This window comes from Salvelinus alpinus, chromosome 35 (assembly GCF_045679555.1).
Source record: "Salvelinus alpinus chromosome 35, SLU_Salpinus.1, whole genome shotgun sequence".
Lineage (NCBI taxonomy): Eukaryota > Metazoa > Chordata > Actinopteri > Salmoniformes > Salmonidae > Salvelinus > Salvelinus alpinus.
Window position 1 is genome coordinate 11,114,040 of NC_092120.1, and position 18,686 is coordinate 11,132,725.

An 18,686-nucleotide genomic window follows, 5' to 3' on the forward strand; every position below is an offset into this window, starting at 1 on the left:
ACAGAGGATGCATGTGGGTTCATTTAAAAAACTGTAGTCTGCTCTCAACTACGTGGAGGAGTTGAGGTACTTGGCAACAATTGGCTACAATTTGTATGCCAGATGATGTCATATCTTAATAATACGTTTCCATTACTGGGCGTTACAGGTTAGCTTAAACAAAACGTTGCCATAGTCACATTTTTCTTGACGATACTTTTTTTCCCTGAATCCAGAACTAAAAAATTATCTTAATTCTTTGTCCAGTTGCAGGTCGTTCTCCAAAAACCAGAGACTTTTCAGAAAGATATTAAATCCACGTTTTGCACTGAGTGAGGTGTTCCCTCGCCATTTTAGCTGCCAGACATCTTGCATTTCCCAACATCTTTGCAGAAACTAGTCTTTTCTATGCGCCGCGGCCACTTGTAGAAGTAGATGGCAGCGCATCACACATTGCGACCAAAACAAAGATGTACACACATGCAAGAGGCATTTCTCACTCAATACAAAACATGGATGTAATATCTTTCTGAATATTCTCTGGTTTTCAGAGAACCACCTGTAACCGGACACAGACATTTCTAAGATACTCTTTTCACCGAATCAGGACGAGAAAAGTATCGCCAAGAACAGTTAAGTTGAAAAATCTATGGCAACAGTTTGTCTGAGCTAACCTGTAACATCCTGACGACGCGAGCGGTGCAAAATAAATGTACACGTGCGTCTGCGTGGCCAGGCGCTAAAATATAACTTGGCTCTATTTGTGATGCTCAACGCGCTGCAATCCCTCCTCTCCCATCTCCTCATTGGTTTTTAGGAGCATATACCCACGTGCCGTCTCCTCATTGGTTTTAGGAGCATATACCCACGTGGGTGTTTGAAAGATGAACTGAGGTCCACACTCAGTTCGTCTTTGTGGTATTGCACTGTAAAGTTGGTTGCCAACTGCCAAAGAAGCCTGAAGGAAGGAGGAGAGATGTAATTAATTCGGTTTATGGTTTTATCTGTGGGTTAATTGTCGGAGTAGAGGACCTTGTGCATTTCAGGTAAAGTAACAACCCAATGTTTATATCCCAGGACAAATTAGCTAGCAACAGCAAGCTAGCTATCTAAATTGCTGTAAATGTTTAATGCTTTTTGACCTGTCCCCAAATTCATATAATTGGTTCAGAGTTTATTTTGATATTTCAACCTGCGTGTCATGATTACGTCTGGTGTGATTTGTCGGTAGTGGTGCTCCCAAAACACCCACTAGCTATTTGGGCCGGGACGATACCAGTATCTCAATCTTATTTTCATGGCAAAAATGAAAACACGAAGCTGGTAACTCTTTGGTCCTTTAAAAACTTGCTGTATGTAAAATCCTCCCGGTCCTACTATCTATGTTGTGAGCTGTGGAAAATGCTTGTACAATGTGTAGCAACATTATGTAGCGTATACCAAGTTGCTGCAGTTATTTTTATATTGTCAGACAAAACCATCACCTCTTACTGATACTTATTTCAGATTTCCATGAGTTGAGTGACCCTGTTGTTACTAGCAAATGCACTATAACCATTATGGGCAAGTTTCTTGACATACTGTATTCACTCACATACAGGGAGGTAGTTGGAACTATCTAAATGATTGTTACAAGAAGCACATAATTAAGTGGGATGTACATAAGGCAAAGCTACATTTGATCCTCCAACTACAGTTTCTGACCTGTGTGATTGTCAGATAGGAGAAGATGGAGGGGAAGGAGCCAAAGAAGGAACAGAAGCGGCACCAGCAGAAGCACAGCGGGCCCAAGGCGGAGAGGAAGAAGAGCAGGAAGCAGCTGGGAACTCCAGCCGGAGATGACGAGCGCAAGAGGAACCCCAAAGCGTTTGCGGTCCAGTCAGCAGTGCGCATGGCCAAAACCTTCCACAGGTCAGCAGCATTCGTATATACATGCCCCACTATACTACACGAAAAATCAGCCCACCATCAACTTTCATGTTTGCTTTTTTATCATTTATTTTGTTTTATTTCACAAGGTTTACATAGTATATTATTGTCTTTTAAGTTACTGTGACACTAATCTGTGGTTTTACAAGTTCATAGAAATAGCCATAGGAGTGAATGCTGTTAACGTGTATCTTGAGTGGTTCAGACAGATGGTCAGACGTTGAGATTTAGAAAGCGGTGTAGAGGCAGCAGCACAACAAGTGCAGACAGACACAGTTCAACATTGTAGGAAACTATAAACACAGTTTTTTCCCCCTCTCCTAGAGCCCAGGACCTAAAGGTCAAGAAACATCACATACCCCTGGTGGACCGCACCCCTTTAGAGCCTCCCCCGATAGTGGTGGTGGTGATAGGACCCCCCAAGGTGGGCAAGAGCACCCTCATCCGCTGCCTGATCAAAAACTTCACCCGGCAGAAACTAGCGGACATCTGCGGGCCTGTGACTATCGTCTCTGGTGAGCTGAGCTTGGATGTTTCTTACTGTATTGTGATCAGTTGGGTCGTATTTATTAGTGCATAGCAAAGCAATTTGCAACCGAAAAATGAAAACAAGCACTTCTTCTTGAAAAAGTTATGATAATCCCTCCCCGTTTTGTCACATTTCCTTCTGTTTAGTTCCTAGTGAATACAACCTTGCGTGACCACAGAGCTGTCATTTAATGTGTTTTCTGTGGTCACGCAAGGTACTGTCATTTGTTGTGTTTAGCTTGTGTGCTAACGCCGCCCCACCACCATCTTCATTTTCCTTTCAGGAAAGAAGAGGCGTCTTACCTTCATCGAGTGTAGCAATGACATCAATACAATGATTGACTTGGCAAAGGTTGCTGACCTGGTAAGTTAAGTTGTGTATGGTGGTTAAAGGCAAAATGTCTGAATTTTAAAGGTATTGATGACAATGTAGAATTGTACTTATGATATTGGAATACGTACAGTGTCTGTTTTGATGCCTTATTGTTGGCATTTTAGTATATTTTATCATGCTACAAAAATGCAGTGTTGTCATAAACACTATGTGAGTCCCAAATGACATCCTATTCACTATATAGTGCACTACTTTTGACCAGGGCCTGTAGTGCACTATTTTTGACCAGGACCCATAGGGCTCTGGTCAAAAGTAGTGCACTATATAGCAAGTAGGGTGCCATTTGAGATGCACATGTCTGTGACAATTGAATTGAACCCAGATTTCCCTACCAAACAATAAAAATAGACTTGACGGGATGCTATCAGTGAGCTAAAGACTGACATCCCTGTGGTCCACCAGGTGCTGATGCTCATTGACGCCAGCTTCGGCTTTGAAATGGAGACCTTTGAGTTCCTCAACATCTGCCAGGTGCACGGCTTCCCGCGCATCATGGGCGTGCTCACCCACCTGGACTCGTTCCGCAACAACAAGGCCCTTCGCAAGACCAAGAAGCGGCTCAAGCATCGCTTCTGGACTGAAGTCTACCAGGTCAGCACCGAAATTAGAATGAGAAGCTTTTTATCTTTGGCTTCACACTTCACACCATAAATCGTATTAGCAATTGTGTGTGTGTAAGGTTGAGTGAGTCAGTGCAAATAGTCTCTTAAAATGCGGGTGAGTACAGGTAGACGGGTCTGTGCAGGTAGACAGCTTAGGGTTCGTTAGCTGCTCAACAGTCTTATCGACTGGAGGTAGAAGCTGTCTCGGAACCTGTTCGTCCGAGACCTGATGCTCAGGTACCGCCTGCCGGAAGATAGCGGAGAAAGCAGTCCGTGGCTGGAATCCTTGGCGATCTTCTGGACTTCCTCAGAGACCGCCTGGTGTAGATGTCCTGCTGCCTGCATGACTGTGCAGTCTTCACCACCCTCTGTAGAGCCTTGTGGTTCAGGCCGGGTAGTTGCCGTACCAGACGGTGATGCAGCTAGACAGAATGCTCTCAATGGTGCACCTGTAAAGGTCCCTGAGGGGCCAAGCCAAACCTCTTCAGCCGTCCTGTAGTCTACAATCACCTACTTGGTTTTGCTGAGGTTGATGGAGAGGTTATTGTCCTGGCACCACTCTGCCAGGGTTCTAACCACCTCTCTGTAGGCTTTCTCGTCATTGTCGGTGATCAGCCCTATCCCCGTTGTGTTGTCAGCAAACTTGATGATGGAGTTGGTTTGACAGGTTTTTTTGTGACGTATTTTTATTGGTTTTCACAAATATTTACATTTACATTTAAGTCATTTAGCAGACGCTCTTATCCAGAGCGACTTACAAATTGGTGCATTCACCTTATGATATCCAGTGGAACAACCACTTTACAATAGTGCATCTAACTCTTTTAAGGGGGGGGGGGTTAGAAGGATTACTTTATCCTATCCTAGGTATTCCTTAAAGAGGTGGGGTTTCAGGTGTCTCCGGAAGGTGGTGATTGACTCCGCTGACCTGGCGTCGTGAGGGAGTTTGTTCCACCATTGGGGTGCCAAATATATTCAAAAAGTACAAAGCATGGATAATATCAAAAGCAACAACAACTGAACACCATACTGTAACTAACTATATACAATCTATAGCTAGCACATTTCATATTTAATTTCTTGGCAAGCGCTGAGATATTTCTTATGTGCTAGATAAACCTTGGAGGTAAATTTGCAGTTGGCCAGTCTGTGCCAACCCTGCACATCGCTTTCATACATCCTGCAACTCATATTTTTTCTCTTGTGCTATCGAAGTGACAAGTTGACTTGTGATTTTCTTAGGTTTGTCTTGATAAGATGTAAAAAAATTAAAAAGTACACTGTCAGCTTGCATGTTGTTAATGTGTTATAGTTATGAAGGCTGACAATCTCATAAATATGGCATGCGGTCTTTCTCTGAACCTAATCCAACACAAGTCCCTTTCCTGAACAGTGTTCCACGTTCCCTCTTTGTTCCCACAGGGTGCCAAACTCTTCTACCTGTCCGGTATGGTGTACGGAGAGTACCAGACCCAGGAGGTCAAGAACCTGGGCCGCTTCATCTCCGTCATGAAGTTCCGCCCGCTGGTGTGGCAGCAATCTCATCCCTACGTTGTGGCCGACCGGTGAGTGTTCAGACCTTTTTTAGAGCAATGTGTTTGTAATGGAAAGTAGCTAGAACTGATTCCGAGTAGGGAAAGTGACATGATCCATGCTGTTGAATGGTGCCATATATGGTTATTGTGTGTAACAGAGCTGTTTTCTAATAGAAATAATGTTTATGGTTTGTGCGTGTGTGTGTGTGTTGTGCACACTTGTGTGCCTGTGCGCGATGGATCCTACTACCCTGCTTCCATTTTCATTCCGTTTTCAAATGTTCTTGTTGAACTGTACCCCTTCACTGTTCCTCGATCACATTCACCATCTACACAGCATGGAGGATTTGACGGACCCCGAGATGGTGAGGGTGGACCCCAAGTGTGATCGTACTGTATCTCTCTATGGCTACCTGAGGGGGACATACTTAAAGAGTAAAGGCCAGGTCCATATCCCTGGTAAGTATGCTCATTGGATTAAGAGCAAATAAGAATCTGAGCCCTTTTTAGGAACACTGACTTGTGGAGAAGAGATGAATTTAATACTGCATCAATACTCTCAACGCTAGTACATATTGACATGCACTATTCACATTCACCAATGTATTTTGCAAATAAACATAGCATGTGGTTACTGCGATGGTGTTTTTGGGAAATGTTTCACTCCTACGGAATGGGGTTTTGGGGTATTGAAAACATTGCAGACAACTGTATTGTCTTAACATTGGGCAATTTGGTTTGAAACTTAACACATGATGGCACCCTCTGCAGGTGTGGGGGACTTTGCGGTGGCAGACATCAGCTTCCTGCCAGACCCCTGCGCTCTGCCTGAAGCGCAGAAGAAGAGGGCTCTGAACGAGAAGGAGCGGCTGCTCTACGCTCCCATGGCAGGGGTCGGGGGGGTCGTGTACGATAAGGACGCAGTGTACATTGACCTGCCCGGCGGCCACGTCAATCAAGAACAGGTCAGTTCCAACCCCTTGCCCATGTTCAGTAAGACACAGAAAAGGAAAATGCTTTGAAACATTTAACAAAAAATTTAAAACGATGTATTTTTATTGGTCAAAGTCAGGTAGTTGATGGATGTGATATGAAAGTGCTCGTGAATATAATTGACTACTGTTATATACAATGGCTTGAGACTGTTGTAATGAGTGTACTAAACCGAAAGTGTCATGGGCCATTGAAAATTCCCTCGCCCCTGAACCTAGATAATGTCCAGAGGATTTCAGTAATATGTATGTGTGTGTGTACATACGTTCCTATAATCAGTTACTTCTGTCCCGTGTCCACTAGGAGGAGGTCCGTCCCACCACAGAGTTGGTCCAATCCCTCATCAGTACACACACCACCCTGGATGCCAAGATGGCCGCCAGCAAAGTGTCACTGTTCACAGGGGCGGCTGCCCTGACCCCCGGGGAAGTGGAGGGGGAGGAGGAGAATGGGTGAGTGACGCTCAGACAGCAACGTCTTGGAAATCTCAAATGACACCCTATCCCATATATTATGCGCTACTTTTGAAAGCCACTATGGAATCATTTGAGAGACAGCCCTAAACTCATTGTTAAAATTGGTTAAAGACTAATTGTCAAGAGTTGCAGCCCGAAAAATCATTGTTAAAATCTGTTTTATAAACTTATTGTTAAAAGAGAACCTCATCGTCATGTCAATCTCATGGACTGTCAGTCCTTGCAATTTGAGAGTCGCTACATTTCTCCAGTCCTATCGCTCAGCTTTATAGCAAACGAAGTGGCTGCCGTTTTGTTCTTTTATGAAATTAAAAGTGGACCCTTAAATAAAGGCATATAGAAAATGATATACATATTTGCCTCTGACTTATGTTGGTCTCCATCTTGTCTTACAGGCTGACGTCAGGACCCCAGGAGAGCCGAGTCTGGGACCCTGAGACACAGAGAGAGAGGAGGAAGGCTGTCTTCACTGAAGAGGAAGATGATGACGATGATGACAGCGAGGGTAGCAGTGAAGAAGAGGGGGATGAGGAAGGAGAGTCTGAAGAAGAGGATGAGGAAGATGAGGGGGGAAACAAAAGGGAAAAAGAAGAAACGGTTTTGAAGAACGAGGCAAAGGACAAAACTGAACCAAAAGAGAAGCAAGGAATAAAGACCATCCCTCCAGTGAAGAGACAGAAGATGGAGGAAAGGAAAGTGGAGAAAGAGCCAGTGGTGGAGGTACCTGCCTTTGCAGACAGTGAGGATGAGCTGGAAATGAGTGAGGAGGAGGAAGGGGGGAAGGGAGAGCAGGAGAGTGAAGGAGAGGAAAGCGATTCAGAGGGGGAAGAAGACGGTGCAGTGGAAAAGGGTGATCTCAAACCGATAGACTCGGGTCATTGCTCGGAGGAGGAGGATGCGAGTGATTCAATAGAAGATGACTGCGAAACCAATGTCTCGGGCAAAGAAAGCAAGAAGTCGAATGCCATCTCCAAAATGGAAGAGGAAGATGAGGAGATGGAGGGAGGAGAGCTGTGCTATGAAAGTGCAGGTAATATTCTGTCTATTCAGTGTAGTTTCATTGTGGCCCCTCCCCCTTGTCTTACTACCACTTCAGGGTCCACAGATTTTTGTTCAATAATGCTGCTCTGAATTGAGTACCAAGTTGAATACTTGAATCAGGTGTGTTAGTGGCGGGCTGGAACAAAAACCTGCACACACTGGTGTAAGAAATATTGTGATGGATGCACCTTACCCCGACAGTTGTCTGTTGAATTCAAAACCAACCTAGCCCTTACTCTCTAGGCACTCCTGTAGATCTGATGGGACTGGATAGGTTTCTTGCCTTGTGATAGGATAATCTAAATCCCTATCTAATCGTATTACATTTACAGGAGTGCCAAGGAGCTAAGGGTCGATTTAGCATTCAGAATGCATGCTTCTTCTGTCTGCCATATTGCATTCACCTTGTGAACACTGATGGGGAGGGGAAGTGGCTAAATGGAACAAGAACTGAAGTTGGAATCAATAATTAATTTGACCTTTGACACTAACCCACCTCATGTTTCTCAGGGTCACTGCGGTGGAAGGAGGGCCTGCAACAGAAAGCGTCGGAGGCGTTTCTACGGCAACAGCGCGCCGCCCCCAACCTGCGTAAACTGGTGTATGGCACAGGTAACGTCTCCTCCTGGGTTTCAGTAACAATATAAAAACATTTTGCTATGAATTTTACTGACGTTTCCCCTTTTATCCTAATGTCATGGCGGATCTTGTTTGTTGAGCACTAGTGTATTCATTAATGCACACTATAGCGATTAAAAATGGCAGTTTCTTATTGGACTATTTCGCCCCATTTGCTTCCGTTTGTGCCTAGCCTTGATTTCTGACTGACTACGCTTGTTTCCTTCAGTGGGAGAGGATGATGGTGATGGGGAGGAGGATGAGGAGGAGCTGGGAGGGCTGTTTCGAGTCAGCCGCCCCGAGAAGGGCAAGAAGCATCGTGCGGACGGCGTGGACTGCTCCCGTTTTGACCCCGATGCCGCTCACAATTGGGACCTGGAAGAGGTAAAAGAAATCTACAAAACCATATTGTAGCGCCCCTTTCCTTTGTCCCATCTCTTTTACTACAGGGTTTATCTTCTTCTGGGACCCCAAGGGTTGCACATTTTTGTTTTAACCCAGCACTAGCACACCGTATTTGGTACTGGACATTTAAAGTGTGGAAAGACCAAAAGTTTGAAGAAAGGCATTAAGTAAGCTGTTAGGAGCTATGGATGGAGGCATCCATACATTCATATTCTGACCTGGGTTGGGGTCAATACAATTTAGTTTCCATCAATTCAAAAGATTTTTTTTTTTTGTAATTGACATAAATATTGTGTCTCAGATGCTGGACTCGATACGGGACTGTTTTGTGACGGGGAAATGGGAAGACGATCAAGATGCTGCTACATTGCTGAAAGAGGATGGTAAGGAGTTGCTGCTCATTGCTCAATACTGTTGGGATTGTTTTCATGACATTTACATTTTACATTTAAGTCATTTAGCAGACGCTCTTATCCAGAGCGACTTACAAATTGGTGCATTCACCTTATGATATCCAGTGGAACAACCACTTTACAATAGTGCATCTAACTCTTTTAAGGGGGAGGGGTTTAGAAGGATTACTTTATCCTATCCTAGGTATTCCTTAAAGAGGTGGGGTTTCAGGTGTCTCCGGAAGGTGGTGATTGACTCCGCTGACCTGGCGTCGTGAGGGAGTTTGTTCCACCATTGGGGTGCCAGAGCAGCGAACAGTTTTGACTGGGCTGAGCGGGAACTGTACTTCCTCAGAGGTAGGGAGGCGAGCAGGCCAGAGGTGGATGAACGCAGTGCCCTTGTTTGGGTGTAGGGCCTGATCAGAGCCTGAAGGTACGGGGGTGCCGTTCCCCTCACAGCTCCGTAGGCAAGCACCATGGTCTTGTAGCGGATGCGAGCTTCAACTGGAAGCCAGTGGAGAGAGCGGAGGAGCGGGGTGACGTGAGAGAACTTGGGAAAGTTGAACACCAGACGGGCTGCGGCGTTCTGGATGAGTTGTAGGGGTTTAATGGCACAGGCAGGGAGCCCAGCCAACAGCGAGTTGCAGTAATCCAGACGGGAGATGACAAGTGCCTGGATTAGGACCTGCGCCGCTTCCTGCGTGAGGCAGGGTCGTACTCTGCGAATGTTGTAGAGCATGAACCTACAGGAACGGGTCACCGCCTTGATGTTAGTTGAGAACGACAGGGTGTTGTCCAGGATCACGCCAAGGTTCTTAGCACTCTGGGAGGAGGACACAATGGAGTTGTCAACCGTGATGGCGAGATCATGGAACGGGCAGTCCTTCCCCGGGAGGAAGAGCAGCTCCGTCTTGCCGAGGTTCAGCTTGAGGTGGTGATCCGTCATCCACACTGATATGTCTGCCAGACATGCAGAGATGCGATTCACCACCTGGTTATCAGAGGGGGGGAAAGGAGAAGATTAATTGTGTGTCGTCTGCATAGCAATGATAGGAGAGACCATGTGAGGATATGACAGAGCCAAGTGACTTGGTGTATAGCGAGAATAGGAGAGGGCCTAGAACAGAGCCCTGGGGGACACCAGTGGTGAGAGCACGTGGTGCGGAGACAGATTCTCGCCACGCCACCTGGTAGGAGCGACCTGTCAGGTAGGACGCAATCCAAGCATGGGCCGCGCCGGAGATGCCCAGCTCGGAGAGGGTGGAGAGGAGGATCTGATGGTTCACAGTATCAAAGGCAGCCGATAGGTCTAGAAGGATGAGAGCAGAGGAGAGAGAGTTAGCTTTAGCAGTGCGGAGCGCCTCCGTGACACAGAGAAGAGCAGTCTCAGTTGAATGACTAGTCTTGAAACCTGACTGATTTGGATCAAGAAGGTCATTCTGAGAGAGATAGCAGGAGAGCTGGCCAAGGACGGCACGTTCAAGAGTTTTGGAGAGAAAAGAAAGAAGGGATACTGGTCTGTAGTTGTTGACATCGGAGGGATCGAGTGTAGGTTTTTTCAGAAGGGGTGCAACTCTCGCTCTCTTGAAGACGGAAGGGACGTAGCCAGCGGTCAAGGATGAGTTGATGAGCGAGGTGAGGTAAGGGAGAAGGTCTCCGGAAATGGTCTGGAGAAGAGAGGAGGGGATAGGGTCAAGCGGGCAGGTTGTTGGGCGGCCGGCCGTCACAAGACGCGAGATTTCATCTGGAGAGAGAGGGGAGAAAGAGGTCAAAGCACAGGGTAGGGCAGTGTGAGCAGAACCAGCGGTGTCGTTTGACTTAGCAAACGAGGATCGGATGTCGTCAACCTTCTTTTCAAAATGGTTGACAAAGTCATCAGCAGAGAGGGAGGAGGGGGGAGGAGGGGGGGGAGGATTCAGGAGGGAGGAGAAGGTGGCAAAGAGCTTCCTAGGGTTAGAGGCAGATGCTTGGAATTTAGAGTGGTAGAAATTGGCTTTAGCAGCAGAGACAGAAGAGGAGAATGTAGAGAGGAGGGAGTGAAAGGATGCCAGGTCCGCAGGGAGGCGAGTTTTCCTCCATTTCCGCTCGGCTGCCCGGAGCCCTGTTCTGTGAGCTCGCAATGAGTCGTCGAGCCACGGAGCAGGAGGGGAGGACCGAGCCGGCCTGGAGGATAGGGGACATAGAGAGTCAAAGGATGCAGAAAGGGAGGAGAGGAGGGTTGAGGAGGCAGAATCAGGAGATAGGTTGGAGAAGGTTTGAGCAGAGGGAAGAGATGATAGGATGGAAGAGGAGAGAGTAGCGGGGGAGAGAGAGCGAAGGTTGGGACGGCGCGATACCATCCGAGTAGGGGCAGTGTGGGAAGTGTTGGATGAGAGCGAGAGGGAAAAGGATACAAGGTAGTGGTCGGAGACTTGGAGGGGAGTTGCAATGAGATTAGTGGAAGAACAGCATCTAGTAAAGATGAGGTCAAGCGTATTGCCTGCCTTGTGAGTAGGGGGGGAAGGTGAGAGGGTGAGGTCAAAAGAGGAGAGGAGTGGAAAGAAGGAGGCAGAGAGGAATGAGTCAAAGGTAGACGTGGGGAGGTTAAAGTCACCCAGAACTGTGAGAGGTGAGCCATCCTCAGGAAAGGAACTTATCAGGGCGTCAAGCTCATTGATGAACTCTCCAAGGGAACCTGGAGGGCGATAAATGATAAGGATGTTAAGCTTGAAAGGGCTGGTAACTGTGACAGCATGGAATTCAAAGGAGGCGATAGACAGATGGGTCAGGGGAGAAAGAGAGAATGTCCACTTGGGAGAGATGAGGATCCCAGTGCCACCACCCCGCTGACCAGAAGCTCTCGGGGTGTGCGAGAACACGTGGGCAGACGAGGAGAGAGCAGTAGGAGTAGCAGTGTTATCAGTGGTAATCCATGTTTCCGTCAGTGCCAAGAAGTCGAGGGACTGGAGGGAAGCATAGGCTGAGATGAACTCTGCCTTGTTGGCCGCAGATCGGCAGTTCCAGAGGCTGCCTGAGACCTGGAACTCCACGTGGGTCGTGCGCGCTGGGACCACCAGGTTAGAGTAGCAGCGGCCACGCGGTGTGAAGCGTTTGTATGGTCTGTGCAGAGAGGAGAGAACAGGGATAGACAGACACATAGTTGACAGGCTACAGAAGAGGCTACGCTAATGCAAAGGAGATTGGAATGACAAGTGGACTACACGTCTCGAATGTTCAGAAAGTTAAGCTTACGTTGCAAAAAATCTTATTGACTAAAATGATATAGTACTGCTGGCTGGTGAAATAGGCTAGCTAGCAGTGGCTGCGTTGTTGACTTTGTTTGAAAGTGTAGCTGGCTAGGTAACCTCTAACTGGCTAGGTAACCTCGACAATTACTCTAGACTACACAATTATCTTGGATACAAAGACGGCTATGTAGCCAGCTAAGATCAAACAAATCAAACTGTTGTACTGTAATGAAATGAAATGTAATACTACCTGTAATACTACCTGTGGAGCAAAGCGGAATGCAACTACTCGCTCCAAACCAAACCGGAAGTGCGTATCGTAGAGGGAGAGGCAATAGAAGTGTTGTTTCTTGTATTATTGTCTTTTGTGTCTTTAGAGGACTGCTTCACCTTAATGTCCCCTTTCCCTTTTCTTCTGTCCTTATTTTGTCCCACTTTGTCCCTTCTTTGTCCCTTCTTCTCTTCTGCCAACTAGACACTCCTTGTTAGCTAGCTAGCTTCTTTCAGGAATGTCCCTAGCAACTGCCTAGCAACAGGTAAACAACTTAGCTAGCTAAGAAAACGGTATAATTTTATGAAAAATTGTTACTTTTTCAAAAGCCTTTCTTCTTTGTTTGCTGCTTGTTTGGTCTCCTATTCAGTTTGCAGTTTTCTTTTGATTTTTTTTCGATGTACTTTACTCTAAAAAAAACATTTAAATTTCAATATTTGTAGGAGCTCATCTTTTCAGCTGCTGCTGCTTAATTTGGAACTCCGGAATTTTACTGTATTTACTGTATTACATTTTACTATGACTTTCTTGGTCTTGTGCTTTATAACTGCAATCTGTCCCATTTTAAATGAAATCTGTTAAGGTCGACTCCGGTGTGCACATCGAATATAGTAAGCAGAGAGCAATTGAAATTCATCTTCCCCAATTTAAATAATTTTCATGTGCTCCGGATATGGGCTCATATTCCCAACAGAGTAGCCCCAATCCAACAGGGCTATGCACGGTATATCAGAAGTCCACTGTTCATTATCACCCCCTTGCTAACTCGCTCTTTTCTCTTTTAGAGGAGCTGTATGGGGACTTTGAGGACTTGGAGACGGGGGAAGTGCACAAGGGGAAAGCTGCCAAGCAGAAGGACCAAGCCAAGGAAGAAAGTGAGGAGGAGGAGGAGGAGGAGGAGGAGAAGCTGATGAAGGTGGACGACGAGACCCAGAAGAACAAGCGCCTGGAGAAGAAACGGCGGCTGAAGGAGCGTTTCGACACCGAGTACGACGACGGAGACGCCACCTACTTTGACGACCTCAAGGAGGAGATGCAAAAACAGGCAGAGGTGAGAGGTTATGGGGTCATAGGTAAACGTTTGATATGACAGAAAGCAGAAGTCTCTGGCCCTGTTCGAATACTTCAGAAATGTCTCCTTTTTCCTTTCTTGATGTAGTCATAGATTGTTTTACAAATGATATATATGTTTTGTGTGGGTATTTTGACACTTCATTTAGACAGTTCTGAAATGAGTGGGGATTACAGACAGGTGGGAGAAACAGTGGGAAGAGAGGGTGCAGGCAAAGTTCCCTAAAAATGTAGTCACTGTGCAAATTTCAGGTCTGCTGAGCACAAACTTGAACTTTGTAAAAATGTTGTGTAACTTCCGGCATGTGTTTACTGTGCACACTGAGGCTGTACCTGATTTTAAGTTAGTTTTAACAGTGGCCAAGTAGGCTACTGTGGCTATTTGATCATAATGTTGGCCTACAATCGCAGCGCTAGCTGTGCCACCAGAGACTCTGGGTTCGCGCCCAGGCTCTGTCGCAGCCGGCCGCGACCGGGAGGTCCGTGGGGCGACGCACAATTGGCTTAGCGTAGTCCGGGTTAGGGAGGGTTTGGCCGGTAGGGATATCCTTGTCTCATCGCGCACCAGCGACTCCTGTGGCAGGCCGGGCGCAGTGCGCGCTAACCAAGGCAGCTGGGTGCACGGTGTTTCCTCCGACACATTGGTGCGGCTGGCTTCCGGGTTGGAGGCGCGCTGTGTTAAGAAGTAGTGCGGCTTGGTTGGGTTGTGTTTCGGAGGACGCATGGCTTTCGACCTTCGTCTCTCCCGAGCCCGTACGGGAGTTGTAGCGATGAGACAAGATAGTAATTACTAGCAATTGGATACCACGAAAATTGGGGAGAAAAGGGGGTAAAATAAAAAAATATAATAATAATAATGTTGGCCTACCATAAAAAAACAATGAAGAAAAACACATCCCAGAACATATTAACATGGAACTAGAACAGCTATCATTCAGCCTACAGTAGCAGCCAATGTGTGGTGTTCAATGCCTACATTCCATTAGACTTTAAAAAATATAAACATGCAGGGCTTGACATAACCTGTTTAGTCAAGGAGGTGACTGAAAATGTTGTTTGACAGAAGAAACCACTTTACACCATACCCTTATTACAGAAAATCAGACAAATGATGCTACAATCTGCCTATTGGCTACTTATTCAAGACCGTCTCACTTCCCCTTTTAGACACAAAAAAAGCTCCGTACCTGACTTGCTTTCCAAAGATGGCTAGAAATACACACATTTTGTGCTCTTGTTGGACGCAATCACTCCCTCATTGTTGACTAGAAATTAGCTATAACTGGGCTAATAACTCACTAACTATCAAAGAATAGGAACAAATGTGCACTCATGGCTACATGCAGCTCTCACTTTGATCAAAACAAGCGCATCTACTCGAACGCTCATAATGTAAACACAGTCCAGTTCAAAGTGAATAGCACATATCCATATGGCAATGGCTATTTGCATATCGGGCTACTGCAGCTGTGATTAGTTATGGAGCACCGTTCTGTGTAGAATACTGCGGAGACATGCCTGTCAATGCATTAGAATCCTACTCCAATGCGCTCTGCCTGCAAGAAAATCTCTTGCACAGTTAATTTTGCATACGAAATCTTGCGTAGTTTGTTTTGTTTCGGTATATTACATTGAAAGTGGCTAATATTGCGTTGATACGATCACAATTGCCACAGTAGAGTGAAACGTTGATAGTGTTAACTAAAGGGGAAAACTGTAGAAAGTTGAGTGACGTTCAATCTCAGGCTACTGTGCGCTCGCTCATATTTCTTCTGCACGGCTGCGCACCTGCGTGCTCACACAGCTTAGAGGGAACATTGGTTGCAAGGTATTGTCTGCAGTGGGGAGCGACGTATATGTGACATGGCGGGAGTGTTACCACTCAACCATGGCTCTGCGCGTGAACACAGATCTGAATTGGTTGGATTGGTGAGCGATAGGGTGGTAAACTTACTTGCACCTAGCCAACCACCAGATCTGTGCTTACATCTAAGAAACAAGGAAGGATGCATTTGGAAATTATTAAAACGGGGTCAAGGTAACATCTTATTATGCCCAAAAGGAAACCAAAGTTGTCAGTGGCATTCCGATCAGACATTGGGTTGTGTTCATGAGGGAAAATCAGTCTAGAAACGCAACACACAATTATGCATTTTAAATCCACTTACAGGACTGTCAACCTTGGCACTGACACAAAGTATATTCAGAATGTGGCCCGTTTGGGATTCAAACCAACAACCCTGGTGTTGACAACACCATGTTCTAACCCACTGAGCCTTTCAATTCACCACAATCTCTAAACCTTTCTCTTCCTAGCTGAACCGGGCTGAGTTTGAGGACGTGGATGACGAGACACGGGTCCAGTACGAGGGCTTCCGGCCTGGCATGTATGTCCGTCTGGAGATCCCCTCCCTGCCCTGCGAGTTTGTCACCAACTTTGACCCCCACTATCCCATCATCCTCGGGGCTCTAGGTGCCAGCGAGGGGAACGTAGGCTACCTGCAGGTAAGCAAGGGTTAACGAGTCAGGCTCCGATCCATTTAAATTGAAGTAGAGTGAATTGGACTTCCAGTTCAAGAACTGAAAACTCCTTGGCTGTGTCTGAAATATCACCCTATTAAATACAGGGACGTCCTATTGAGACCAATGTCTCTTTTGCAAGGGAGCCCTGATTCACAAAAATGCAGCAAAATAAGGAATTACTGACAATTAGAAAAATCAAAGGCGGGAGCATGAAACATACAAAAATAACATTTTGAAAACGCATGCATTCCTCTGTAAAAAGGTAATTTACCAATACCCTGAAATGTCTGAAAGGCAACGGTGCGTCCAATTGTAGGGTATTCTGAAATGTGTACCATGTATGTTGCACGTAAAACTAAAGGCTGTTTTACCTAAATCAGTAATGAGAACAGTAATTTCAAGAATTAGCCATTCCTGTGAGCGAGTAAGGTATTTGTACTTCCGTAGGTCAGGAGTGATGTAGTATGGTAGTTTCTGCATGAGCGCTTTATAAATGAACAGAAGGCAATGCTCTCTGCGTTGCCAATGATGGCCAGCCCACTTCCTGATTCAGATCACAGTGACGGAAAGTCAACTGAACGATTTATTCTATCAAGCGAAAGGCACAATCTATTTCTGTGGAAGTCCATTTTAATTCTGTTTCTTCGTTAGCGCATCTACATGTTTTAACTGACTACTTGTCATCGATCCAAATGCCATGGTATTTATGAGTGGACTTGCTCCATTCAGTGTGCAGATATGTCTGAGCTCTAGAGAACAGAATATACTTTGTTTTATCTGCATTCAGTACCAGTTTGTGGTCAACATGTGCTTTTTGTATGACATTTTTAAGCAGTCTGCAGATCAGCTATAGCCTGATTCGAAGAGGAGGCAGAGTAAAGCACACTGTCATCAGCATAAGTGTCACTTGCAGTTTTTCACTAACCAATATTGTTTATTTACAGTGCGAATAGTATTGGCTGTAAATCAGTTGTGTAGTGGTGCCTGGAGAAGTGGGTATACTAACGGTTTGCTAAAAATATTTCTAAACATACACTGCTCAAAAAAATAAAGGGAACACTTAAACAACACAATGTAACTCCAAGTCAATCACACTTCTGTGAAATCAAACTGTCCACTTAGGAAGCAACACTGATTGACAATAAATGTCACATGCTGTTGTGCAAATGGAATAGACAACAGGTGGAAATTATAGGCAATTAGCAAGACACCCCCAATAAAGGAGTGGTTCTGCAGGTGGTGACCACAGACCACTTCTCAGTTCCTATGCTTCCTGGCTGATGTTTTGGTCACTTTTGAATGCTGGCGGTGCTTTCACTCTAGTGGTAGCATGAGACGGAGTCTACAACCCACACAAGTGGCTCAGGTAGTGCAGCTCATCCAGGATGGCACATCAATGCGAGCTGTGGCAAGAGCATGGAGGCGCTACCAGGAGACAGGCCAGTACATCAGGAGACGTGGAGGAGGCCGTAGGAGGGCAACAACCCAGCAGCAGGACCGCTACCTCCGCCTTTGTGCAAGGAGGAGCACTGCCAGAGCCCTGCAAAATGACCTCCAGCAGGCCACAAATGTGCATGTGTCTGCTCAAACGGTCAGAAACAGACTCCATGAGGGTGGTATGAGGGCCCGACGTCCACAGGTGGGGGTTGTGCTTACAGCCCAACACCGTGCAGGACGTTTGGCATTTGCCAGAGAACACCAAGATAGGCAAATTTGCCACTGGCGCCCTGTGCTCTTCACAGATGAAAGCAGGTTCACACTGAGCACACGTGACAGAGTCTGGAGACGCCGTGGAGAACGTTCTGCTGCCTGCAACATCCTCCAGCATGACCGGTTTGGCGGTGGGTCAGTCATGGTGTGGGGTGGCATTTCTTTGGGGGGCCGCACAGCCCTCCATGTGCTCGCCAGAGGTAGCCTGACTGCCATTAGGTACCGAGATGAGATCCTCAGACCCCTTGTGAGACCATATGCTGGTGCGGTTGGCCCTGGGTTCCTCCTAATGCAAGACAATGCTAGACCTCATGTGGCTGGAGTGTGTCAGCAGTTCCTGCAAGAGGAAGGCATTGATGCTATGGACTGGCCCGCCCGTTCCCCAGACCTGAATCCAATTGAGCACATCTGGGACATCATGTCTCGCTCCATCCACCAACGCCACGTTGCACCACAGACTGTCCAGGAGTTGGCGGATGCTTTAGTCCAGGTCTGGGAGGAGATCCCTCAGGAGACCATCCGCCACCTCATCAGGAGCATGCCCAGGCGTTGTAGGGAGGTCATACAGGCACGTGGAGGCCACACACACCACTGAGCCTCATTTTGACTTTACATTACATCAAAGTTGGATCAGCCTGTAGTGTGGTTTTCCACTTTAATTTTGAGTGACTCCAAATCCAGACCTCCATGGGTTGATAAATTTGATTTCCATTGATAATTTTTGTGTGATTTTGTTGTCAGCACATTCAACTATGTAAAGAAAAAAGTATTTAATAAGAATATTTCATTCATTCAGATCTAGGATGTGTTATTTTAGTGTTCCCTTTATTTTTTTGAGCAGTGTATTATGAGTCACATAGGCCTTATCTGAAATTTTGTTCATGTTTTTGCTCACACTTTCTTTTAAATAGAATGTTTTAAGTCCACAACAATGATTAACCACATCAGGAGACCACTTGAGGTCTGGGGAAAAATCTAAGAAACATTTAAAT

At 46.2% G+C, this 18,686-nt stretch overlaps 1 protein-coding gene across 1 annotated transcript in view; it reads left to right on the top strand.

The window, feature by feature from the left end:
- Window positions 1-18,686, top strand: part of LOC139564447 (ribosome biogenesis protein BMS1 homolog) — a 43,410-nt gene that overhangs the window by 3,953 nt on the left and 20,771 nt on the right. The window contains exons 2-15 of the mRNA XM_071383978.1: window positions 1,699-1,890; window positions 2,233-2,423; window positions 2,721-2,800; window positions 3,233-3,421; window positions 4,855-4,997; window positions 5,305-5,426; window positions 5,739-5,932; window positions 6,264-6,412; window positions 6,832-7,466; window positions 7,988-8,089; window positions 8,325-8,479; window positions 8,802-8,883; window positions 13,176-13,441; window positions 15,778-15,966. Coding sequence (XP_071240079.1) covers window positions 1,709-1,890; window positions 2,233-2,423; window positions 2,721-2,800; window positions 3,233-3,421; window positions 4,855-4,997; window positions 5,305-5,426; window positions 5,739-5,932; window positions 6,264-6,412; window positions 6,832-7,466; window positions 7,988-8,089; window positions 8,325-8,479; window positions 8,802-8,883; window positions 13,176-13,441; window positions 15,778-15,966 — 2,679 coding nt within the window. The 5' untranslated portion in view covers window positions 1,699-1,708. The remainder of the gene's footprint in view (window positions 1-1,698; window positions 1,891-2,232; window positions 2,424-2,720; window positions 2,801-3,232; window positions 3,422-4,854; window positions 4,998-5,304; window positions 5,427-5,738; window positions 5,933-6,263; window positions 6,413-6,831; window positions 7,467-7,987; window positions 8,090-8,324; window positions 8,480-8,801; window positions 8,884-13,175; window positions 13,442-15,777; window positions 15,967-18,686) is intronic.